The following is a 26,328-nucleotide window of genomic DNA, read 5'->3' on the forward strand; positions in this document are numbered from 1 at the left end:
GAGCGTGTCTGGTACTTGTGTGTCTTTGGAGATGCTCTACTTCTAGGAGACAAAATTAAAGGTGAAACTAAAAGAGCTCCAGACAGAGTAAAGGAAGACCTTTTGCTCTGTTTCCTTTCAGGAAGGTCAGCTTGGGACTCTGTCCCTACAAAACAGGCACAGCTGGTTCTTCTATGGGTTTCCACCAGGTTACAGTAAGATGAGAAAAGATGTAAAGCTGTGCAAGCTGTCACCACTAAATGCCCTGGGCTCTTCACTGAAGACCACTTCTGCTTTCTCCTTAGTGAAACCTGCTATTTCTTGTCTTGCAGTTTTCTGTGTCAAATAAGGTATTCTACTATTGATGCTACTATTGCTAGTGCTGAGTAGCAAAGATGCAGCAAATTCTCTTTTGTACATAATAGCCTTTTAATTATATGTGCCTTCTGCCCTTTCTTTCTGTCAATCCCTATTAGGGGCTCTGGTGGTGGGGCAGCCAGTTAAGCACACACATCACCAGGTACAAGGACCCAGGTTTGAAGCCCTGCTTCCATCTGCAGGGGCAACACTTCATGAGTGGTGAAGCAGGTCTGCAGGTGTCTTATTTTTCTCTCCCCGTCTCAATTTCTTTTTTTAGCAGAGCACTGCTCAGCTCTGGCTTATGGTGGCATGGGGAATTGAACCTGGGACCTGGAGCCTCAGGAATGAGAGTCTCTTCGCATAACCATTATGCTATTTACCCCTCCCCCCAATTTCTGTCTTGTCCAATAAAAATAGAAAGAAAAAAAGAAAGGAAAAAAAATGGCCAGCTGGAGCAGTGGATTCATAGTGTAGGCACTGAGCACCAGTGATAACCCTGGAGGCAAAATAAATAAATAGCTATTGATCCCTTTCTTCATTTTTCCTGTAATGTAAATTTAAGCCATCTCATCATTATTGTTGTTATTTTTACCAGAGCACTCCTCAACTCTGGCATGCGGTGGTGTGGAGGATTGTGGAGGATTGACTAGGGAACTTTGGGGCCTCAGCTTATTTTTTAACACGTAACCGTTGGGCTGTTCTTCTCCCACCCAATGTCACTGTTATGAATTCTCAGTATCTGTGTTGGGGTCTAGTCAGGAGACAGAGCCTAACAGTGATTTGGAGGGGGGGCTAATTCCTGAGGAGTAAAGAGAATACAAAGGACATAAGAATGGCAGCACTTAGGGAATAGGTGCTATCGCTAAGCACACACACAGGAAAAATTTAAGGGCCAGGAAGGTAGCAGAGTGGAGGCGCGCACGACTCGGGTATCTGAGACCCCAGGGGGCCTAGCTTTACCACACTGTGCCAGGGTTGAAATGTGCTCTGAGAGTCAAACCCCCCTCCCCCCACGCACACACACACACACACACACACACACACACACACACAATTTCACTTCATGAGGTGTAGTGGTAAAGAGAGAGTGAGAAGCTAGAACATCACTGCAGCACATGTGACGGCAGGGATTCAGCCCAGAGCCTCATGCTTCCAAGGTGAACACTCGGGGCCGGTGGTGGCGCAAACAAGTCACTCTACCTACTGCGACACTTCTGTGCCACTAAATGAATAAATACATTTTTTGAAAAAGAAAAAATTAGACGAATTTCTCCTCCCTCCAAAGCTGTTCTTATCTGGGATGTCGTCAGTGTATGGTGAGCATGTTTGCTTGGTGTGCTGTAAGCCAAGCTTAGCTGATAGAAAACTGGAAGTGCTAATAAAACTGGGAAGTCTGGCTACTAATGGGAGATGCTCATGGGAGTACCCAGGTCAGGTGGTTGGGTGAGCTATTTTGAGAACAAGAAGATGGAAAGGCATACTGGAAGCAGGAAGAGAAGGCCTCTCCTCCACCACCCTCTACTAGATTAATATGCCGACTGGCAGAGGAGAAAAACTGACAAGAGTTCAGCTTTATTACCACAAAGAAAATAACCAAGGGAAAACTTGGAACTGCAAGGTAAGTCTACCTCTTTGGCAGCTTGGCTTCCACAAGCACTTTTAAAGCAAATTTGAGGGGACTGATGCACCCAGTTAAGTGCAAACATTACCATGCTCAAGGACCCAGGCTCAAGCCCATCTGCAGGGGTGGCACTTTACAAACAGTGAAGCAGGTCTGCAAGTGCATCTCTTTCTCCCTCTCTATCTTCCCCATCTCTCTCAATTTCTTTCATCCAATAAAATAGAAAGGGGGAAAAATGGTTGCCAGGAACAGTGGATTTGTAGTGCCAACACCAAACCCCAGTAATAAGCCTAGTGGCAAAATAAGTAAATAATTTTGTTTATCTCTAACAAGATATCTTGTCTCTCATATGATGAGCAAGTCTGTTCCTTTGCCCAAAACGTGATACTTTCTGTAGTTACTACATGCTCTGCTGGATATATGGTGACCATGTCTTTAATCCTAGCTCCATTGAATGTTCTCAGGAGACTAATTATAAAGCTAAATTGTAATGGGAAGACTAACAAAATAGTTTTAGTGGTCTGGGAAGTGGCACTTGGTAAAAAAAAATTAGATTCAAGCTTGAGGTCCTGAGTTCAGTCCCTGTCAAATGTACCAAAGTGATGCTCTGGTTTTCTACTTCTCTCTCCCCCGACTTAATGAAGAAATAAAATAATTCAAGAGAGAATAGTTTATACAGATAAACACAAACTAGCAATCAAGAAAATACTCAAAGCCTGCATAGTCATTTCTGTAATTAGTCACAAATGACAACCTAGCATTTTTTTCAACTGCCTATTTGACGTTTCTGTTCCTGCAGGGAGAACTAGAACCTCAGCTGGTTGAGATCTTTTACCTAATGATCTCAGAATTTCATTCCCTCGGTAGAATGACTGTGTTGGGGGGTTGGTCTCGTTTTCCATTCACCTTCATTGTTTACATGAAGCATGAACAGGTACCTTAGGGAGTTGTGGACACAGTCCTCCTGCTTTCACTGGGGAGCAGCAACCCAGCTTCCCCGAGATAATCAGTATCAGTTGTCCCAGCTGGTAGAGGAACCCTCTGTTCTGCTTGTTGGTTCAGTCCCAAGTGGACAGGGAAGAGTCTCATGTTCTCTTTTACCTTTACATACTTTCCTAAATGTGTTTATTCATTAATGACTGAGAGAGAAGTAGAGTCTTTGAACCAGGGGATTCAGCCTGGAACCCCTGATGCTTGTAGTTCATCACTCTAGCCACTGTGCCATCTCCTGGGTATGTATGGACACATATATTTACTGGATTATCGAGAAATTATGATGCATTTGTGCATAGAAAACATGTCATGTGGGCGGGGGAGACAGCATAATGGTTATGCAAACAGATTCTCACACCTGAGGCTCCTAAATCCCAGGTTCAATCCCCCCGCACCACCATAAGCCAGAGCTGAGCAGTGCTCTGGTGTTTCTCTGTGTGTGTGTCTCTCTCTCTGTATCTCTCTCAAAACTAAAATACTAAAAAAAGAAAACATCATGACTTTCCTGACAACTCAATATATAAATTCAGCAGCAGGGAGTAAAACCAAAGCCTAAAAAGAAGAGGCTGGGTAGTGGTGCACCTGGTTAAACATACCTGTTAACCATATTCAAGCCCCTGCTCCCCACCTGTAGAGAGGATGCTTCATGAGTGTTGAAGCAGGTACAGTAGGTGTCTCTCTCTCTCTGCCCGTCCCCCTCCCCATTTCTCTCTGTCCTATATAAAGGGGGTGTGGCTGCCAGGAGTGCTGGATTCCTGAGTGCCTGCGTGCAGCCCCGGCCATAACCCTGGAGGCAAAAAAGAAAGAGGGAGAGGGGATGTAGTTCACAGAGAGAGGGAGAGAAGTAGAGGAAAAAGGAAAGAAAAAAACAACAAAGAAACCATAGTCTTGGGCGGGGGCAGATAGCATAAAGGTTATGCAAAGAGTCTTTCGTGCAGGAGGCTCTGTAATCCCAGGCTCAGTCCTCAGCGCCACCATAAGCTAACGCTCAGCAGTGCTGTGGTCTTGTCACCACGTCCAGCACGGAGCAAAGTCAAATGATAAACCTGAGAGAAGGAATGAGAGCTGATGGGGTAGGGAGGACCATGCCAAAGGCACGGTAACTTTATTTCTGAGTCTCTAAGATTTATACAGAAGGCAAGCAGTTCTACACACAATACAAGATGACACAAGGTATTATGATTTAGTTAAAGATCAATCGGTTATTGGCATTTGCTTACTTTCACACACTATTCTATTTGTTAGAAAGTGAACCACCTGAGATGGAATTAGAGTGTACTATGAAAGGAAAGGTCTCACCCGAGTAATGAAGCTGAAGGGTTGTCATTCCACACGTGAAGTCTCTGGACACAGTCTGAAGTGAAGCATGTTGAGGTGGCAATCGTTGCGTTGGTTAGGTTGTGATCGGCAGATGCAATATTATTTTATATGGATTGGCAGAGGCATACGGGAAAGTGGGCCCTATCCAAGGGTTCCAGGACTGGGGGAAGTAGGGGCTCTATAGTGGAGATGTGAGGTTCCTGCTGTCTTAGGGTTCAAAAAGACAATCGATAGTTAATGTTATCATCACATTATTTGGTAATTGGGTTAACTTTGAAAAGTCCTTTTGTTAGGGTTTGCTGTACAGTACCCAGTATCTTGTATATAGCTGTGCTATTGGTTGCTTCTGATCTACTTGGTCTAGGCTTTTGAGAGAGTCTGCATATCAATTACACAGCCTATATATTGAAAAGATTCAGTTTGTGTTTTGAAAAACTTCGAGACATACAATTAATTTCCCCCCTCTCGTATTAATTAACTAGTGATTTATATGACTACATTTTACTAGGAGTGTACATAAACACCGTTCCCACCACCAAAGGACTGTGACCCATCCCTCCCACCCCCACTGGCCCAGGAAGCTGCATGTCTACCCCTCACCACAGGGTTTTTACTTTGATGCCCTACTTATCTTTCATCTCTTTTACTTACTTTCTATAAATTTTAAAGTTTCTGATGTAATGTCCAGATCTTTCATCCATTTTGATTTGACTTTGATTGGTGTTAGGTGGTGGTCTAGCTCACTTTTCTACATGTGACTGTCCTATTTTCCCAGCACTATTTGCTGAAGAGGCCTTCTTTACCCATTGAATGGTTTTGGCCCCTTTGTCTTATATCAGGTGGCTGTATCTGTGTGGGCTCATTTCTGGGCTCTTGATTCTGCTCCTTTTTTTTTTTAATTTTATTTATCCCCTTTTGTTGCCCTTGTTTGTTTTTTTATTGTTGTAGTTATTAATATTGTCATTGTTGGATAGGACAGAGAAATGGAGAGAGGAGGGGAAGACAGAGGGAAAGAGAAAGACACCTGCAGACCTGCTTCACCGCCTGTGAAGCGACTCCCCTGCAGGTGGGGAGCTGGGGGCTTGAACTGGGATCCTTTTACCGGTCCTTGTGCTTTGTGCCACTTGCGCTTAATCTGCTGTGCTACCACCCGACTCCCAATGATTCTGCTCCTTTGATCCAAGTTTCCATTTTTATCCCAGTGCCATGCTATTTTGATTATCATTGCTTTGTAGTATAAACTGATTATCATTGCTTTGTAGTTGGGGAGCATGATACCTCCCTATTTTTCTATTTTTTTCCTCAGAAGTGTTTTGTTTATGTTTTTTTTTTTTTCTTTTGTGGTTCTGCACAGATCTTTGGACAAGTTGTTACATTTGCTTGAAAAATGCCATTGGGCTCTTGATAGGGATTGCATTGAAATTGTAAGTTGCTTTTGTAGATTGCCATTTTAATGTTTAGTTTTCCAATCCAAGAGCAAGGATTGTTCTGCCATTTCCCGCCACCCCCTCCAGGGTTATTGCTGAGGCTCGGTGCCTGCACCATGAATCCACTGCTTCTGGAGACCATTTTTCCCCTTTTGTTGACCTTGTTGTTTCTCCTTGTTGTTATTGCTGTCGTTGTTGGATAGAACAGAGAGAAATCAAGAGGGAAGGGGAAGACGGAGTGGGAAGAGAAAGATAGACACCTGCAGACCTGTTTCACCGTTTGTGAAGCGACTCCCCTGCAGGTGGGGAGCCGGGGCTTGAACCGGGATCCTTACACTGGTCCTTGCGCTTTGCGCCAGGTGCACTTAACCCGCTCAGCTACCACTGACTCCCCTTTCTCTATTTATTTTAACAGTGTCCTCTAGCTTTCATTGCCCTTCCCTTCCTTTGTGAGAGTCCCCCCCAAGGTGTTTTGTCTTTGTGGTTTAATTGTAAATGGGATAGAGTCTTAGTTCCCTTCCCTCAGACTCCTTTCTCTCTGTTCTATCCAACAATGAACACATCAGTAATAATAACAATAATAACCACAACAAGGCTACAACAACAAGGGCAACAAAGGGGGGAAAAATGGCCTCTAGGAGCAGTGTTTTCATGGTGCAGGCACTGAGCCCCAGCAATAACCTTGGAGGCAAAAAAAAAAAAAAGAAAGGGAGAAAGACACCTGCAGACCTGCTTCAAGGCCTGTGAAGCGACTTCCCTGCAGGTGGGGAGCTGGGGCTTGAACCCGGATTTATGGTCTATCCTTGCAGCTAGTACTATTTGCACTTAGCTGAGTGTGCCACCTCCCGCCCCCCTCCCCAGAGCCTGCAGTATCACATCTGTGCCAGTCCGTTGTGTAGACCCTTATGTAGGTCCTCCTTATTCACCTGGTTGTATGGATCTCTCAGGAGCATTGAGGAGGGCTGAGGGAAACATGGTGTGAGCCACGTAGTCTTGTAACATATCTTTGGACCGGCTTGGATTTGGTCTGCATATAATTTCCACTTGATCATAGATTAGTAATATGCATGTCTGACTTTATGCCAAGACAGGTTAGAGAACATCTAACTGATGAGAAAAAAAACCATAGGTCTCAGGGCCACATTACTTGTCATATTAGGCATTTTGTCTTACAAAGTCCTGATAGCAAGCCTGAGCTCTCTCTAAAGATGGGAAACTGTTTGCAAAGAATAGAGATCTTCTCAATTCAGGTAGTTGGGGCTATGATTGTGTTGACACTGGCTACTCAGCCCCCACTCAGCATTCCAGTTTGCTTTGAGCACCTCAGGTGTTGTTACGTCTGCCAGGTCATCAGACTCGAGGAGCAGGGTGGCTTGAGCTGCAGCCCCAGCTTGTTGCCTGGCTTTCTCTTTTCCGTTCTGATATAGAAATTCAGAGGTAGGGAGTCGGGCGGTGGCGCAGCGGGTTAAGCGCACGTGGCACCAAGCGCAAGGACCGGCATAAGGATCCCGGTTCGAGCCCCCGGCTCCTCACCTGCACGGGAGTCGCTTCACAGGCGGTGAAGCAGGTCTGTAGGTGTCTGTCTTTCTCTTTCCCTCTCTGTCTTCCCCTCCTCCCTCCATTTCTCTCTGTCCTAGCCAACAATGGCCGACATCAACAACAACAACAATAACTACAACAATAAAACAGCAAAGGCAACAAAAGGGATAAATAAATAAATATTAAAAAAAAAAAAAAGAAATTCAGGGGTGAATTTGTAGAGGTGCTTTTAAGAGGAGCTAGTACATTTGGGGCTTGGTGACAGTCATCCAGCCTGGCTTCATGCACAAGGAGCTAGGTACAAGCCCCTGGCCACCATGTGGGACACTGTGCAGGCAGGAAGCTTCATGTGCACTGCTGTGGCCTCTCCTCTTTCTGTCTCTCCCTCTCTCACAGATTTTTTAAAGTACTCAGCCTGCCTTTAAACATTTGTTTTATTTATTTATTTATTTATTTTAATGAGACAGAGAATGATGGGAAAGGGCATAACACTGCTTAGCTGTGGCTTATGGTGGTGGTGAGGATTGAACCTGGGACCTCAGAGCCTCAGGCATGAGCATCTTTTGCATAACTATTGTGCTATCTCCCCAGGCCCCCTCTCTCACATTCTATTTGGGAATAGGAAAGTCACCAGGAGTGGTAGATATGCACAGATCCAAAACTCTCAAGGAAACCTTGATATGGGGCCGGGGGGTGGGAGGGAGTACACTGAGATGTTTTACATGTTGCCTCCAGAATTCAGAAGCACTAGCCACCTATTTATTGTGCCTCCTTTTTTCTTTTTAATAATATGAGTGGCTACTACTCACCACTTTCCATGGAAGGTAAATCTTGATGAACTCCTAGCCGTCGCTAGCAGGAATTCAGTGGGCCTTGTTGCTTATCACCCACTCTCTCGTCTGCATATATCTTGCTTCCAGCCCTCTACTCCTGTTAGCATCATGTCAGTATAGTGAGTGAGTATGATTGCTTTTTGAACTTGGTCTCCAGCATCTCTGTGGAGAGAGGAGAGAGAGAGAGACCACAGCACTATTCATCACCTATGTTACTTTCATGCTGCCATGTGGGGCTAGGGCTTTACATGTGGTAAGATGTGTGCTTTGATTGGTGACCTACCTCCCAAACCCCACAGAACTTTCCTCCCTCCCTTCCCCTCCTCCTTTTCTTTCCTCCTATTCCCTTCCTCCCTTCCCTTCCTTCCTTCCTTCTTTCTTTCTTGTTGTTCATTAATGAGAGAGAGAGAGAGAGAGAGAGAGAGAACCAGAACAGCACTGTGGCACTCACAATAGTGGGTCTCAAACTCAAGATCTTGTACATGAAAGTCTTAAAACCTTATCTACTGAACCACATCCTAGGGTGCCCCCAAGAACTTTTTAAGGATTATGTAGGCAGCTTGGGAGGTGACCCAGTGGATAATCAGTGGACCTTCAAGACGAGGTCCAGAGTTTAGTCCCTGGCACTGCATATGCCAGAGTGATACTCTGGCTCTTTATCCCATACTCTTCTTGACTATCTTACCAGGGAAACTTCTTATTAAGCACAGGTGACTGTAGGTGCAGATTTTGGTCAGCTGAGTGAACTATTAAAAGCTAGAGTCCTAATCCCTACAAGTAGTGTTCAGGTTTCTGCGGATACTCGATTATCAGAACCTCGAGGCAGTATAATGGTTATACAAAAGTACTTTCACACCCAAAGTGCCAAAGGACCTAGGTTCGATTCCCAGTACCATAAGCCATAGCTGAGCAGTACTTTGGTTAAAAAGAAGAAGAAAGAAAGAAAAGAAGAGCAGTTGTTTTGCATGCAAACTAGGCTCTGTGAGGATCACAATAAGTGCCTGTCCCTCTGTATCCGGATTACAGATAAGCTTTTATTTATAAAAGCCAAATGCGCAGCTATGGGATCGCCATTACTGCCATAACTTCAGTTTGCACTCTGACAGTCAGTGACGGCTCCGTTAATTGTGTTGCCACTACATGCCATGGTTAAGCAGGGATAGTAAATTGAAGAAAGGCAAGTCCACGTAAAGAACGTAAACTAGTCATAGGAGAACTCTGAAGAATATGAACAGCACGTCTAGGGCGTGCTAACTCTATGCCGGAGGAAAAATATAAAGAAAGAGACACATTTGGAAGGACCGAGATCAGACCTCTAGGAAGAAGCTGTAGTTAACTGAAGACAGAAGTTCCTCAGTTACCCCTGGCCAAGGCCGGCACGGAGGAGTGCTACTTGCAAAGATACCAGCAAAATTCTAGAAAGTGTGTAGGTAGTGCTGAGGAAACATTAGCAGGCTGCTTGGGTGACAGAAGGACTTGTCTGAGTTTGCCTTGGGTACCACTGAAACTTGGTGGTAAATGCTCCTGGGTCTCCCACATGCCAGGATCAAGCAGATGGATTCTTTGAGGTGATTTAGTTTAACATATATTTCTATTGTTTCATAGTTGAAAACATTTAGGGTAAGTAAGTTATACAGTACTGTCTTACTATCCTGAAAAATATAATGTGAATAAAATTTAAAAGAATAAAATTGTTACAAAAAGTAGATTTTTTTTAACCAGAACACTACTCGGCTTTTTTATTATTATTATCTTTATTTGTTTATTGGATAAAGAAACCAGAAATTGAGAGGAAGGGACTGATATAGAGAGAGATGCCTGCAGCACTGCTTCACCACTTGTGAAGCTTTCCCTCTGCAGGTGGGGAACTGGGGGCTTGAACCTGGGTCCTTGTGCATTGAACATGTTTGGTCAACCAGGTGTGCTATCACCTGGCCCCGTCAGCTGTGGCTGTTTATGGTGGTGCCAGAGATTGAACCTGAGACCTCAGAATCTTAGGCATGAAAGTCTTTTGCATAAGCATGATATTGTCCTCACCCTATTATTTATATATATATTTGCCTCCAGGATTATTGCTGGGGCTAGGTGCCTGCACCATGTATTCACTGCTCCTGGAGGCTGCTTTTTCCTCCTTTTGTTGCCCTTGTTGTTTTATCTTTATTGAGGTTATTGTTGATATCATTGTTGGATAGGACAGAGAGAAATGGAGAGAGATGAGGAAGACAGAGGGGGGAGGAGAAGATAATCATCTGCAGACCTGCTTCACCACCTGTGAAGCGATGCCCCTGCAGGTGGGGACCCAGAGGCTCGAACCGGGATCCTTACGCTGGTCCTAGCACTTTGTGCCACGTGCACGTGCTGCGATATCACCTGACCCCCTTATTTATTTAGTTATTAATGGGGTTGGGGAGATAGAGAACACGCCAGGGCATCACTCCGGCACTGGGAATCAGGCTCAGGACCTCATGCGTGCAAGTCCTACACTCGTCTGCTATGCCACGTCGAGATAGAGAAGTAGAACTCCGATCATCAGAAAAAAGCCTGTCACTGTGCTTAAGCTGACTTTGAACTTCTGGCCACCACATAGGAGCACTGGGCAGCAGCAGATCTTCATGGTGCAGAAGTGTCTTCTCTCAGTTTCTGTTTATTGCTGTCTTTCACCTTCTATATATTTAAAAAAAAAAAAAAAAGCTGTCAGGAACAGTGGAGCCTGTGGTACCCTTGGTGGCAAAACCACACAAACCATAGTGCCGGTAATTTTTCTCTTCACATGACTTCCCACCCTTCAAAGTGCAGCGGTTTATTCAGTGACCACCATGTAGGTGTTGCTGGGATACTGACCGAGAAAGGCCCAGGACTTGGCCCTGGGTGAATGTCCAGAGGTCACACTGAGTCAGTGGGGATGGCTGTGTCTTAGGCAGGCGAACTGTATGGAGGAGCCTGCGGCAAGTATTCTAGACTGACAGAAACGTAGACGAAAAGGCCAGAGAACTGGATAAGGAATAATAAATAAGGAGGCAGGGTGGTAGCGCGGCGGGTTAAGCACACATGGTTCAAATCGTAAGGACTGGAGTAAGGATCCCAGATCCAGCCCTTGGTTCCCCACCTGGGGGGGGGGGGGTCACTTTACAAGCGGTGAAGCAGGCCTGCAGGTGTCTGTCTTTCTCTCCCCTCTCTGTCTGCCCCTCCTCTCCCCATTTCTCTCTGTCCTGTCCAACAACAGCAGCAATGACAACAACAATAACTACAAGGGCCACAGAATGGGGAAAACGGCCTCCAGGCGCAGTGGAGTCATAGAGCAGGCACGAGCCCCAGCGATACCCTGGAGACCAAAGAAAGAAAAGGAATAATGAATAATATGGATAGCTGGGAAGTTGGCTACCCAAGCCTGGCTGATTTATCCCCCCCCATGGGCATGCCCCCAAATGAAGTAAAAAAAAAAATGTGGGAGTCGATCAGGCACTATGAATGAATACACTACTTCTGGTGGTATGTCTCTGTCTCTCTGTCTCATTTGTTAGGACAGAGAGAAAATGCGAGGAGAGGGGATAGAAAGGGAGAGAGACATCTGCGGGCCTGCTTCCCTCATGAAGCATCCCCGCCGCAGGTGGGAAGCAAGGGCTCAAATCCTGGTGCACGGTGATTTGTGCGCTCAACCAGCTGTGTCACTCCCTGGCCTCATTAACCGTTTTTTTAATCATCTTGTGGTTGGGAGTCATGGTTTACAGTAGAGTTACTGCATGGCCACAGTTCCAAGCACTGATTTTCATGCCCGAGGCCCCACGGAGGGCAAGGTTCAGTCCCCGACAATACCTTAGGCCCAGGCCGAGTAGTGCTCTCCCGCGCCTGCTTCCCTCCGTTCCTCTTCCCTCTGCGCCTCTCCCGCCCTCGTTCTGTGTGTCTCTGTGTCTCTAACAAGCACACAGAGTTAAAAAGTACATCTTTGAAGAGCGGATCCCTATCTGTTCTACTTTTACAAGAACCAAGTTGCCTGGGCTTGTTTCTTTTGAATTATGCAAATTGATTGTTGTTTTGCATTTCATTTCACGTTCTTTTACTGCAGTTAGCTTTTGAGTAGAATGCAATTAACATAAAATTTGTTCAGAAAGCTGTTATTCCTGCAAATGAGTTTGTCGGCTTTTGCTGTGGAAGATTAAGAAGGAAATCTAGGTCAGTAGTTTTGAGTGTGGATGTGAGAGCGAGCCTCTGTCAAACATGCTCATTAATAATACTTTTGCTTCTGAGAATCACTGTAGCTGTGCTGTAGCACCACTGGAGAAGAGATAACCAGGGCTTTCTGCATCTTAAAACCTGAGACACACGTTCCTTCTCTGGAATGTGTGAGGAAATGTACCCCCATCTGTGATAAAAAGCTGTTTTTAACCAAAAGGCAATAATTATAAGCAGATGGTTAACGGTTCACAGTCAAGTTGTTGACGTGTGGGTACGATTTCTCATCTCCCTGTGATGGGCATCTGCCGAACGTCCTCACCCCCAGCTGGGTCCTCTTCTGCCGTTGTGCGCCAGGACCCAGCATCCTCTCCACACTGCCTTTTCCTCCTCCGTCGGAGTCTTTTGCTTCAGTCCACCACTGAGCCTGTTTGAACGTCTGTCTTAGAGACGATGGGCTGCAGTCTGAGAGGTGGCAGTAGGTAATGTGTTGAACTCTGTTTTATTTTTTCTGTCCAGGGTTATCGCTGGCCATTTTTTTATAGGGCAGAGAGAAACAGAGAGAAGTAGAGAGGGAGAGAAACAGACACCTGCAGATCTGCCTCACCTCTCGTGAAGTGACCCCCCTGCAGGTGGGAAGCCAGGGGGATCCTTGCATAGGTCCTTGTGCTTTGTGCCATGTGCAATTGACCCGCTGTGCCACCGTCCGGCCCTCCTAGTGATGTCATCGTTGTTGGATAGGACAGAGAGAAATGGAGAGAGGAGGGGAAGACAGAGAGGAAAGAGAAAGATAGACACCTGCAGACTTGCTTCACTGCTTGTGAATTGACTCCCCTGCAGGTGGGGAGCCGGGGGCTCGAACCGGGATCATTAAGCCGGTCCTTGTGCTTTGCGCCACATGCGCTTAACCCACAGCTTTCCTATTCTTTAACCCTCTGGGAGCATGGGCCCAAAGTCATTGTGGGATGCAGAAGGTGGAAGGTCTGGCTTCTGTAATTGCTTCCCCGCTGAACATGGGCATTAGCAGGTCAGCCCATACTCTGAGTCTGCCTCTCTCTTTTCCCTAGTGGGGTGGTTCTCTGAGGAAGCGGAGCTCCAGGACACATTGGTGGGGTTGTCTGTCCAGGGAAGTCTGGTTGGCATCATGCTGGCATCTGGAATCTGGTGGCTGAATAGAGAGTTAACATACAAAGCCAAACAAATTGTTGAGCAATCATGGACCTAAAGGCTGGAATAGTGGAGATGAAGTGTTGGGGGTTACTCACTGCAGACTATTGTGTACTTTTGCTTTCAGGCATATATTTTGCCCTAGTTTATGGATACATGTGAACATATGCTCTATCTCAGAGGACCTGGTCTATATCTAGGTTTTGGGACTTTGTTAGGAAGTGAGCCACCTGGAATGGAATTAGAGAATACTATGAAAGGAAAGGTCTCACCCGAGTAATGAGGCTGAAGGGTTGTCATTCCACACCTGACGTCTCTGGACACAGTCTGAAGTGAGGCATGCTGGGTGGCACTCGTTGCGTTGATATAACATTGAGATGAAGGAAGGAAGGGTGGGTGGGTTAACTTCTGGACTAGGAAAATAGCGTCACTGTTTTTGCAACAGACCTTTCTTTGTGTCTTGAGATTTCATGGGTTCCAGTCCTCAGGCCCTGCACGAGCAGTGCTCGGTTTAAAGAAAAGACAAATGTGGGGGTGGGGGGATGTCTTGGTGCTCGTGCTATTACTTAAATTCTTCTGCGGTTCCTAGTGTCTTTTAAAAAGAAGATTTTATTTATTAGAAAGGAGGAGAAAGAAACAGGGATCACTCTGGCGCTGCATGTGCTGCCAGGGAATGAGCTTAGGACCTCATGCTTGAGGACTACAAAGAATTTTATTTATTTATTTTTATTGGATAGAGACAGCCAGAAATTGAGAGGAATGGGGATTTATGGAGAGAGACACCTGCAGCCCTGCTTCACTGTCCTTGAAGCAGGTCTGCAGGTGTCTGTCTTTTTCTCCCTCTCTCTGTCTACCCCCCCTCCATTTCTCTCTGTCCCATCCAACAACGATGACATCACTAAACAACAATAACTACAACAATAAAACAACAAGGGCAACAAAAAGGAATAAATAAATAATTTTTTTTTAATTTTTTAAAAAATAGGCGGTGGTGCGTCTGGTTAAGCACACACGTTACAGCGCACAAAGACCAGAGTTAAAGCCCCTTGGTTCCCACCTACAGGGGGAAAGCTCACAGGTGGTGGCGGCCACTTGTGAACCGGCCTCCCTGCAGGTGGGGAGCCGGGGGCTCGAACCGGGATCCTTACACTGGTCCTTGAGCTTTGCGCCACCTGTCCTTAACCACCTGCGCTACCACCCAGCTCCCAAGGAGAGTCTCTATGTAGAGATGCAGAGATACAGACAGAAAGTGAAGAGACAGGCTGCAGGTGTCTCTGTCTCTCTTCTCTACCTCCTCCTAGCCTCTCCACTTCTCTGTCTCTATCCAATAATAAATATTTTTAAATTATTACTTTTTTTTTTTTAACCAGAGCACTTCTCAGCTCTGGCGTATTTTGGTGTGGTAGAGTGAACCTGGGACTCTAGAGCCTCAGGCATGAGAGTCTCTTTGCAGAACCATTATGCTATTAGCTTCCCTGCCCAGATTTTTTTATTATTTAAATAAATAAATAAGATAGAGGGGATGGAGGAGAAAGATTAAGGACAGAGCCGAGGGCATGTAATAGAAGGGAGTCATGGGAGGGCTGGGGGCAGCACAGTGGCCATACCTGAGGCTCTGAGGCCCCAAGTTCAGTCTCTAGCACGGCCGTAAGAGAACTGAGCAATGCTCTGGACTGCTCTCTGTCTCTCTCCCTCTCTCTCTCTCTCTCTCTCTCTCTCTCTTTCATTAAAGTGAAATAAGTATTAAAGACGTGGGAGGGGGTTCATAGCACTGTTGTGCTTGTTAACACCTTACAAAAATATTAGCAGCATTTAATACTGCTTGTAAAATTGCAACCTGTTAATTGATAATACAGAGCCAAACAAGGTCTTTATAAAGTTTCTAAAATAATTTTTATTAACATAAGAGAGAGAAGGAGCATATTACTCTGGTACATGTAATGCCTGGGATTAAACTCAGGACCTCATGATTTTTTATTTTTTAAACCAGAGCACTGCTCAGCTCTGGTTTATGGTGGTGTGGGAGACTGAACCTGAGACTTTGGAGCCTCAGGCATGAGAGTCTCTTTGCATAACCATTATGCTATTAGCTACCTCTACTCAGGACCTTATAATTTTAAATCCATTACTCTCGCCACTGCACCACCCCCCGGTTGTGATCATTTTTAATATTTATTTATTATTTACTGAGAGAGAGAGACCAAAGCACAATTTAGCTCTGACATGAGGTGGTGCCAGGGCCTGAACCTGCAGCCTCCAAGGCCCCCAGCATCTGAGTGCTGTACTCTTAACAGGCTGTGATCTCCCCAGACCTAGAGTCGGATAACTCAGTGGTGCTTTTCTGTTTCTTTTCTTGGATTTTACATGAATAGTCAAGACATATGCACCAGCTGTATAGAAAAAAAGGAATCAACATGTATTAAGAGGGTAAGAGTGGGGGGGGGGTAAGGTAGCATAATGTTTATGTAAAGAGACTCTCATGCCTGAGCTTCCAAAGTCCCAGGTTCAATCTCCGACACAACCATAAACCAGAGCTGAGCTGTGCTCTGGTAATAATTAATTAACATTTAATTAAAACTTAAAAATAAATGAAAAGAGGGTAAAAGTTTGGCTGGGGAAACCTAAGGAGAGGTGTTTTTTTCCCCTTTTTTATTGCCCTTGTTTTTTATTGTTGTTGTAGTTATTGTTTTCATTGATGTCGTCATTATTAGATAGGACAGAAGGAAATGGGGAGAGGAGAGGGGAAGACAGAGAGGGGGAGAGAAAGACAGACACCTGCAGACCTGCTTCACCACCTGTGAAGCGACTCCCCTGCAGGTGGGGAGCCGGGGGGCTCGAACCGGGATCCTTATGCTGGTCCTGGAGCTTTGGGCCACTTGCACTTAACCATCTGCGCTACCGCCTGGCTCCCAAGGAGAGTCTCCATGTAGAGACGCAGAGATACGACAGAAAGTGAAGAGAGAGCATAGCGCCACCTTCAGTGTGCTGGCGGCCTGACCCGCACCTGGGCTGCGCGCATGGGGAAGCCGCTCGCTCTTCAGGTGAGCCACCCGCCCTTTAATTAGTTCATACTTCTTTTTCTCTTTCCTTTTTTAAATAGCTTCCTTTACTTTTTTTTATTAGCTAGAGATAGAAATTGAGAGGGAGAGAGACGGACACCTGCAGCCCTACTTCACCACTCACGAAGCCTTCCCCTGCAGGTGGGGACCCGGGGCTCAAACCTGCGTCTTAGCACATGGTGATATGTGCACTCAACCAGGTGCCACCACTGGCCTCTGATTAGTATGTTTCACGCTACTGCCAGTGCAGTGGTTTAGGATTTGTTTCTTTGCTTGAAATTTTTTTATATTTATTTTCCTTTTTGTTGCCTTTGGTTTTTTATTGTTGTTATAGTTATTATTGTTGTTGTTATTGATGTCATTGTTGGATAGGACAGAGAGAAATGGAGAGAGGAGGGGAAGACAGAGAGGGGCAGAGAAAGACAGACACCTGCAGACCTGCTTCACCGCCTGTGAAGCGACTCCCCTGCGGGGGGGGGGGGGGGGGTGTCGAGCCGAGGTCCTTGAGCTTCGCGCCACGTGCGCTTAACCCGCTGCGCTACCGCCCGACTCCCTGCTTGAATTTTTTTTTACGAATACCTGTATCTGTTAATTTTGTCAACTGCAAGACTTTTTTTTTTTTTAACCACTATCTATAAACAAGTAGGTAGCCCGTGTAAAATTGACTCTCTATCTGCTGAAGTTGTAGTGACTGCATACAAGATCTCACATCAGGGAGTCTGGCGGCAGCGGGTTAAGCGCACTTGGAGCAAAGCTCCAGGACCGGTGTAAGGATCCCGGTTCGAGCCCCTGGCTCCCCACCTGCAGGGGGGTCGCTTCACAGGTGGTGAAGCAGGTCTGCAGGTGTCTGTCTTTCTCTCCCCCTCTCTGTCTTCCCCTCCTCTCTCCATTTCTCTCTGTCCTGTCCAACAACAAGGACAACAAAATGGGGAAAAAATGGCCTCCAGGAGCAGTGGATTCATAGTGAAGGCACCGAGCCCCAGCAAGAAAAGGAAAAAAAAAAACTCATCAGGTTTTTTTTGTTTGTTTTTTTCTGGGTTGTTTGTTTTTCTCGGTTGTTTCTGGGACTCAGTGTCTGCACTAGCAATCCACTGCTCCTGGAGGCCATTTTCCCCCATTTTGTTGTCACTATTTTTTTCCTTTTTGTATTGTTGCCATTGTAGTTGTTGTTGCTGGATAGGATGGAGAGAGGAGGGGGACAAAAAGATAGACACAGCTGCAGACCTGCTTTACCACTGGTGAAGCGACACCCCCCCCCCCCCCCCCCCCCGCAGGTGGGGAGCCGGGGGCTGGAACCGGGATCCTTACGCTGGTCCTTGCGCGCTGGTCCACCTGCGCTTAACCTGTTGCGCTATCGCCCCGCCCCTTCAGGTCAGTTTTTAAATTTTTTATTTAGAGGGTGAGAGAGGGGGACACAGTAATACCCCACCATCCAAGGAGCCCCCTAGTACCATCAAAGTGCTCCCATGTGGCTCTGGGACTTTAACCCAGGACCTTTCATATGTTGCTAGCTGCAGTGCTGCACACTAGTAGAAAAGTAGCAGAGTCTCTGCTCTATGGAAAAGGAAATAATAAACCTTTGTAACTGTTAGTCTCCTTTCTGTCTTAAGGGTTTCCAACTGAATTTCTTGACGAGAAAATGGCCTACCAGGGATATCAGAATAATGAAAGCTGGACAGAAAATACACACTTGGCCTTCGAACCTGAGCAAGTTGTGAATCCAGTCCAACTTGGTAAGTGCAAACCTGCCTGTGATTTTTTTTTTTCTCTTTTTGCCACCAGGGTTATTGCTCCGGCTTGGTGCCTGCACCTCAGATTTGTTGTTCCAGGAGCCAGGTGGTTGTGGCGCACCTGTTTAAGCACAAACATTACAGTGCAAGAAGACACAGGTTTAAGACTAGGGGAAAGCTTCACAAGTGGTGAAGCAGGACTGCAGGTGTCAATCTCTCCCTCTCTGTCTCCCCATTCCCTCTCAAATTCTGTCTCTAATAATAAAATTTAAAAAAAAAAAACAACTGAATCCAAGTATGTTGTTCCTGGTTGGGTTTTTTTTTTTTTTTTTTTTTTTTTTGCCTCCAGGGTTATTGCTGGGGCTTAGTACCTGCACTATGAATCCACTACTCTTGGAGGCCATTTTTTCCCTTTTGTTGCCCTTTTATTTGTTATAGCTGTTGTTGTTGGGTAGGAAAAAGAGAACTCGAGAGGGGAGGAGAGAAAGATAGACACCTGCAGACCTGCTTCACTGCCTGTGAAGCTACTCCTCTGCAGGTGGGGAGCCCGGGGCTCAAACCGGGATCCTTACATAAGTCCTTGTGCTTGGTTCCACCAGCACTTAGCCCGCTGCGCTGCTGCCCCACCCCCTTGTTTTTTTTTTTGTTTGTTTGTTTTTGTTTTTAATGAAGTGGGATAGAGAGACATTGTAAGGGGAGGGGACCTGCAGCCCTGCTGCACTGCTCCTGAAGCAGATCCCCTCAGGTGGGGGAGTGTGAGCTTGAACCCAGGTCCTTGAGCATTGTAGTAAGTGTGCTTAATTGGGTGCGACCCCACCCCTCAACCCCCCACCTGTGATTATTAAATGTAAACATTCAAGACATAAACACGGAAAAATCACAATTGTCTCTCAGGTAAAACATTTTAGTCGGAATATTTAATTTTTTAATTTAAGATTTTATTTACTCATTTATTAATGAGAAAGTAAGAGAACCAAACCTCACCCTGGTACTTGTGCTACCAGGGATTGAACTCAGGACCTCATGCTTGAGATTCCAGTGCTTTATCCACTATGTCACCTCCTGGACCACAAATACTGTAATTTATAACTAACACATATTTCCCTGAATATTTTTTATTTACTTATTGAATCGAGACAGAGGGAAACTGAGATGGAAGGGGAGCTAGAGAAGGAGAGAAAGAGACATCCTCCCGTATAGCTTTACTGCTGGTGTGACGCTTCTTCCCTGCAGGTGGGGACCCAGGTCTTGAACCTGGGTCCTTGCACATGGGAACATATGTTCAGCTAGGTATGCCACCACCCATACATACCCTTAAAATGCAAAATACTACAAAGACAAAAAAGAAGTTGTGGCAGCTGGAAAGGAAGGAAGGGAATGTGTTGTGGGAGGGTCTCAGTATAAGCTGAAAATCTTCACTTGTTGTGAGTGCCTTTTTCTTAACCTGTCAGGTCAGAGAGAGAACCCTCCCAGTAAATTGTGCATCTTCCCATATGTGTGAGGCGTGCCCCCCCCCCCCGTCTGAGCTCTGAAACTCCATGATAGCAGAACTGAGTGAAATTCCACAGGTGGTAAACAGTATTCAGGCACCTCCCCCTGCACTACAGTTGAAAAAAAAAAAAAAAAGGATGAAAAAATCATCCTGGGAGCTGTGAAGTCTGCATGCATGTTCACTGGAGATGGGTTTGCTTTCCTGATCTGTTCCAGATCCGTTTAAGACACACCATGATGATGGCCTGGAAGATTCGCTCTTTCTCCTCGGTGGGACAGCTGATGCTTCAGCATTTGCAGAACAAAAGGGGTCTCTGAATAGGAGTTACGGTATGGCATCTCTTACTAGATCTGTTCCTTAGCTCCAAACAATTAGTGTCACCTCTCACCTATCACTTGAAATGAGCACTAGACAGAGTCACATTTAGTCACATTCTAGATTAATCAAAAGGAAAGAACTCACAATTTGCAGTGTTTCAGAACTATTCACCTCTTCTCGTAGGCTCTTTTTACACTTTTTTCCTTTCAGACAATCTGTTCTGCTTCAAACAGTGCTACCACTTTGTGTTTGTAATTTTTTAATCTTTTTTTAATATTTATTTATTTATTCCCTTTTATTGCCCTTGTTGTTTTACTGTTGTAGTTATTATTGTTGTTATTGATGTCATTGTTGGATAGGACAGAGAGAAATCGAGAGGGGAGCGGAAGACAGAGGGGGAGAGAAAGACAGACACCTGCAGACCTGCTTCACCGCTTGTAAAGCGACTCCCCTGCAGGTGGGGAGCCGGGGGCTCAAACCTGGGATCCTTATGCTGGTCCTTGCACTTTGCGCCACGTGTGCTTAACCCACTGTGCTACCACCCGACTCCCGTGTTTGTGATTTTTAGTACCTAATGATACATTACACTTTTGGAAAAGTCAGGACATAATTTTCTGTGCTTTTTACGAAAAAATGTGTTGTGGCTTTTCCGCCAGCCCAGTATCTCATTTATGCTTACCTTTGGACTGAACATCTCCAGGGAGAAGGATATCGAATGAGTTGACCTTGATGCTATTCATCTAATCTCCTGATACTTCAATTTTGGCATTGAATTCTCTCCTTTGAGGTCCCTAGCTAGTTGTGGTTAGTTGCATTGACTTATTTACAGTATCTTTCTTTTCCTTTCTATTCCCTCTGTATTTCACTCCACACTTAAACACCTTTAATAGACTCCCTCCAGAGAGTCTGGTTCTTTTTAAAATTGATTCTTATTATATCTCCTCTATTGTTCGTGCGTTCATCATTTCATTTTTTATTTTTTAGGCCTTAAAAAAAGCATGCTATGTGTTTCACTCTTGAAGTCTGTTTCCTCTGACTTTCCAAATCCTTCTTCAATAGTCCTAATCCTATCTACCCTCTCTCTGATATGTCAGTTCTCTTGTTTGTTTGGAGTTACAGGGCCTTACACATGCCCTAAGTGGTTCAGGAAGCAGCGCAGTGGATAAAGCATCGATCAGGCTCTCAAGCATGAGGCTCCGAGTTCAGTCCCAGTATCGCATATGCTAGAGTGATGCTGTTTCTTTTTTCCTCTGTCTCACTGTTTAATAAAATCTTTTTTAAAAATTATTCAATGCAGACGCCAAGTTGCAGATACTAGTATGATTCCATCCTTAACACTCTGGCCGGATGATTGCACCAGTGTGCACTGGAGCCTCCCCTCCCCAGAGCCCTGCCCCACTAGGGACAGACAGACACAGGCAGGGGGTGTGGATCCACCTGCCAACACCCATGTTCAGCAGAGAAGCAATTACAGAAGCCAGACCTGCCACCTTCTGCTCCCCCAAAAAGAACTTTGGTCCATATTCCCCGATGGGGAGAAATGTTAGGAGAAGAGAACTAGGGGGCTCTGAAACCCAATTCTCTCAGGACTCACAGAGGGGTGGGGGGAAAGACATTTGGAAGTAGTAATAGGTGTAGGTGACTTAGAAAAAAAGAGAAGGGCCATCAGGCGGTAGCACACGGCACGGAGCGCAAGGACTGATGAAAGGATCTCAGTTCAAGTCTCTGCCCCCCCCCCCCATCTGCGGGGGCCAGGGATGCTTCCCAAGCAAAGTAGGTCTGCAAGTATCTTATCTTTCTCTCCCCCTCTCTGTCCTACCCAACAATGACAGCAGTAACAACAACGAATATGATAAACAACAAGGGCAACAAAGGGGAAAAATAGCCTCCAGGAGCAGTGGATGTGTAGTGCAGGCACTGAGCCCCAGTGATAACCCTGGAAGCAAAAAAAACACAACTCTCACACTAGAGGCACCAAAGGTACTATCAGGCTGAGCTGAACAGTGTGGTGCAAAATTGCTCACTAGGTCAAGTACCTATTTTGCCACGTGTCACCAGGTTTGAGTCCAGCCCCCAGCACACCGGAGGAGGCAGGACCATAGATAAAAATGGACAGAGAGCCAGGTGGTAGAGCACCTGGTTAAGTGCACACATTACAGTACTCAGGGACCCGAATTCAAGCCCCTGATTCCCACTTGCAGAGGGAAATAATAGTGCACCCTTATCTGTGACCTTGGGAGAACCACTGCAGTTTCCAGTGAAGGGAATGGGGACACAGAATTCTAATGGTGAGGAATTGTACTCCTCTTATCTTACAATTTTGTAAACCAATATTAAATCACTAATTTAAAAAGGGGGGGAAAATTAGCCCAGATCTGAGAAATGTCAATAGTTTCTACATCAGTCCTTTTGGCAATATGTAAAACTCATTTTTTTCTGTATTAGACTCCCTTTTCCACCACTGTTGATCAAGTCTTAAAATTTTGAGGGCTTCGAAGACAGCATAATGACTATGCATAAAAACCTTTCCTGGGGGGCCGGGTGGTGGCACACCTGGTTGAGTGCACGTTACAGTGCGCAAGGACCCAAGTTCGAGTCCCTGGTCCCTACTTGCAGGGGGAAAGCTTCATGAGTGGTAAAGCAGGGCTGCAGGTGTCTCTCTATCTCTCTCCCTCTCTATCACCCCCTTCTCTCTCCATTTCTGGTTGTGTCTATCCAATAAATAAATAAAGATTTTGAAAAAAAGCCTTTCATGCTTGAGTCACTGAAGGTCCCAGTTTCAATCTCAGCACCACCATAAGCCAGAGCTGAAACAGTGCTCTGGTAAAAAATAAAAGTAAATAATAAAATAAAAAGCTTTTGTGTGTCTTGTGTTTCAATATTAGATGTCTTTACCTGTGGCACACTTGCTCCACCAGCTGTTGGGCCTCGGGGGCTGTCTGTAGAAGCCCCAGCTTCTCCTCACTCAGAGTCCTTCACTTCCCCAGAGTTCATGGCACAACTTCTGCAGCCCAGCACAGGTAAGTGAAATAGGACTCGTCTTCATCAGTTGATGGTTCTAATACCAACACTTAATACAAATTGTTACACTTTAGATGTGTACACCAATATGAATTTTAAAATGCACAGCTACCAGAAATGCTTTTAGATTTGTGTTGCTGATAAGACAGCAGGAGGGATTAACTTGTAGTTGAAATATTATACTTTGGATTAGTGTATAAAGAAAATCCATTTCTGGGTGGGGGTAAATAGCATAATGGCTGTGTAAAGAGACTGTCATGTCTGAGGCTCCGAAGTCCCAGGTTCAATCCCCTATATCACCATAAGCCAGAGCTGAGCAGTTCTCTGGTAATTAAAAGCATAAAATAAAATCCATTTTTATTAATTCAATGCAGATTTATAATATCAATTTATCAATTTTTTCTTCTTTCCTCCTCCTTCCCTTTAAGGGTATGTTTATTTATTCATGAGGCATCACTGGCGTGTGTGATGCTAGGGTTCAAACCTAGATCATCATATCTGCAAGTCCTACACTCTTCTGCTTCACAAACTCACTGATCACTTGTTCTTCCTTGATGTCTCAAAGGTTCCCTTTATAGCACTTAATTGTGTATCTTTGTCATGAGGGGTGTGTGTGTGTGTGTGTGTGTGTGTGTGTTAGCTTGCCTTTCTTCCACTATTTTTTTCTCTAATAGCCTGTTTTCCTAAATGTTTGAAGTGTCAATGTATTAACTAGACAGCTCCTAAATTATGTTTAGGGTGTTATGCTCACAAAATTCAGTGATGTTGTGCTCTAAGAAAGGAACTTTAAGATGTAGAGCAGACAGTGATGGGCCCTCAATTTCCAAAATTATTTTCCTTAGACCATATTGAGGAGCTAGGAGTGGCACCAGCAGGTGAGAGGGCACCAACAGAAGCTTTGGAAGTAATGAAGGAACTGAACTCTGTTGAAACAGAAGTGACCCCTGCACCAGTCACAGAAACAGAAATGATACTACCTACTATGGAACCACCTACCCAGTCAGATGTGGTGCTCAAGGACATGGAATCATCTATGGAATCAAACATAGCTCTGGTCAAAGACATGGTACTACCCACTGAAGGAAAGGAGACCCAGTCAGATGTGGTACTCAAGGACATGGAATCATCTATGGAATCAAACACGGCTCTGGTCAGAGACATGGTACTACCCACTGAAGGAAAGGAGACAGTAGTTCAAGATGTTGCATTGCCCCCAGAAGTAGATATGTATTCTGCCAAGGACATGGTACTGCCCACTGAAACAGAGGAAGCCCCAGCCAAGGACATAACATTATTCAAAGAAACAGAAGGGACACCACCTGTAAAAATGGATTCAATTCCATTTGAGGGCATGATACCGCCCACAGACAGAGAGATTGCCCCAGACAAGGGAGTAATATCAATACCAAAAGTAGAAGCAACACTGGATAAGAATTTTGCATCATCCCCAGAAATATCTTCAGCCGAAGAGATGACTTTGTCCTCAGAAACAGAAGTGGACCTTACTGGGGATATGACACTTCCCCTAGAAGCAAAGGTGGCTTTGACCAATGAAGTTGCACTGCCTCCCAAAATGGAGGTAGTCCCATCCAAAAACATGTCTCCCCTTCCAGAAACAGAAGTGGACCCAGTCAAGAACGTGGTTCCTCCTCCAGAGGTGACCTTGGCCAAGGATGTGACTCCACCCCAAGAAATAGACACTTTCCTGAGCAAAGATATGACTCTGTCTCCCAGATCAGATATCACCACGGCCAACAGTGTGACTCCAGCCAAGGATATGTCACCACTTTCAGAAACAGAAGTCTTACAAGTTGCGGTTAAGGACATGGAAATTACACAGACACAGAAAGAAATCAGGGAGGGTTCCCAGTCGGAGTCTATGCAGAATGAAGAACAGCCAGCTGCATCTCCAGTCCTGATGTCACCAGGTATGGGCTTACACTTGGAGTTTTTCTCTGTACCAGGTGCACTTTCCACAAGAGTGTCAAGGCCAGATAACATGCCGGGTAAAATGAAAGACAGCCACACTGTACTTTGAAAGTCTACAGACATTCCCACTCAAATTTTTCTGATCTTTACTCTCCCCCAACTTCTAGTATCCTCTCTCCCCTTGTTCTCCCTTGATCTTGTGATTTTTTCCTTCTCTAGAATTGGAGCAATAAAAAGAGCTGATGTACAGTTTCTCACTGCCATAGTTATCTCCTTGCCCCTGTGCCCATTGACTCTGTTGTCCCTCTTGCTCCTGTTAACTTTCCCTGCTCCTAATTCTCCATCTCTGCCTCTTAAACTCAGAACCATCTTCTTTTACCTACTTGGTCATTTTCTCCTCACCTTTCTTTCTTGCTTTGCACTATTTCCCCCCTTTCGTTGGACTTTTCCCACCAGCATACAAACATTTGTTGTTGTTTTTTTTCCCCACGTTAAAAAAAGGCCTTCTCAACTTACCTTCTCTCTACCACTCCATTTCTCTGCTGTCTTATTAGGTGCTTATCTATTCTTCAAAAACTGTTTCTACTTCCGGTTTCCAAAAAGTGAGTAAGTAGGGAAAAAAAACAAAACATGAAATACTGTGTCTCTGAAATGTCTGTGGTTTTTACTATTACTTTTAGACCCAGTCACAGCCACGGGCCAAAAGTACAACTTACCAACAAATGAAGACTTTGTGTTAGAGAAGGTAGAGCAGGAGAAACCATTCGGCAGCCAACCTCCTAAACTTTCTCCAGAGGACTCAGGTAAGTCAGGAAAAGAAAATGACTCTTTGGAGCAGGGCACGATGTATTAATGGTGGTGGTGAACACTTTCCCTGGCTGGATGGCGGTAATCAGTAGTATCATTTACAAATGATAAACTTCTCCCCTTGAGATTCTTTGTTAGGCAAACAATGCACTTGTTACATATCTTTTAATCAATTTTCAACATCTAAATTTTAATCTTTTCAGCTCTACATGGTCTTAGGCACATTTGATGTTCCCAGACACTTAGTGCATAAGTCTTTGAGAGGCATTTGAGGAAGAAACTTTCCTACTGAAAGTTGAACTACTCAGCCACCCTGGGCCTTTAACCCTGGGCCAAAGGCATCTGCATACGTTGGTGAACTTAACTCTCTGCTTCCATTGCTTGTCTTACGTTCTGTTTATTATTCAGTTATTTTCACCAGAGGATGCTTTGTTCTAGCTTCTACTGGCTTCAGCGATTAAACCTGGGGCCTCAGTGTGCCAAGCATAACTATTACGCTGTCTTTTTTTTTGTATATTTATTTATTTTCCCTTTTGTTGCCCTTGTTTTTTGTTGTTGTCGTA

General features: G+C 45.1%; 1 protein-coding gene across 17 annotated transcripts in view; it reads left to right on the forward strand.

The window, feature by feature from the left end:
* Positions 1 to 26,328, forward strand: part of MAP4 (microtubule associated protein 4) — a 142,446-nt gene that overhangs the window by 64,460 nt on the left and 51,658 nt on the right. For 15 of the 17 annotated variants that reach the window (XM_060204766.1, XM_060204771.1, XM_060204774.1 and 12 more), the window contains 5 exons: positions 18,079 to 18,201; positions 19,906 to 20,019; positions 22,894 to 23,028; positions 23,872 to 24,957; positions 25,639 to 25,761. In XM_060204766.1, the coding sequence (XP_060060749.1) occupies positions 18,079 to 18,201; positions 19,906 to 20,019; positions 22,894 to 23,028; positions 23,872 to 24,957; positions 25,639 to 25,761 (1,581 nt within the window). Of the gene's footprint in view, positions 1 to 18,078; positions 18,202 to 18,250; positions 18,343 to 19,905; positions 20,020 to 22,893; positions 23,029 to 23,871; positions 24,958 to 25,638; positions 25,762 to 26,328 lie in introns of those variants that run through there. The other 2 variants (XM_060204770.1, XM_060204780.1) reach the window with 2 other exon arrangements.

The sequence above is a fragment of the Erinaceus europaeus genome, chromosome 12, assembly GCF_950295315.1.
Source record: "Erinaceus europaeus chromosome 12, mEriEur2.1, whole genome shotgun sequence".
Lineage (NCBI taxonomy): Eukaryota > Metazoa > Chordata > Mammalia > Eulipotyphla > Erinaceidae > Erinaceus > Erinaceus europaeus.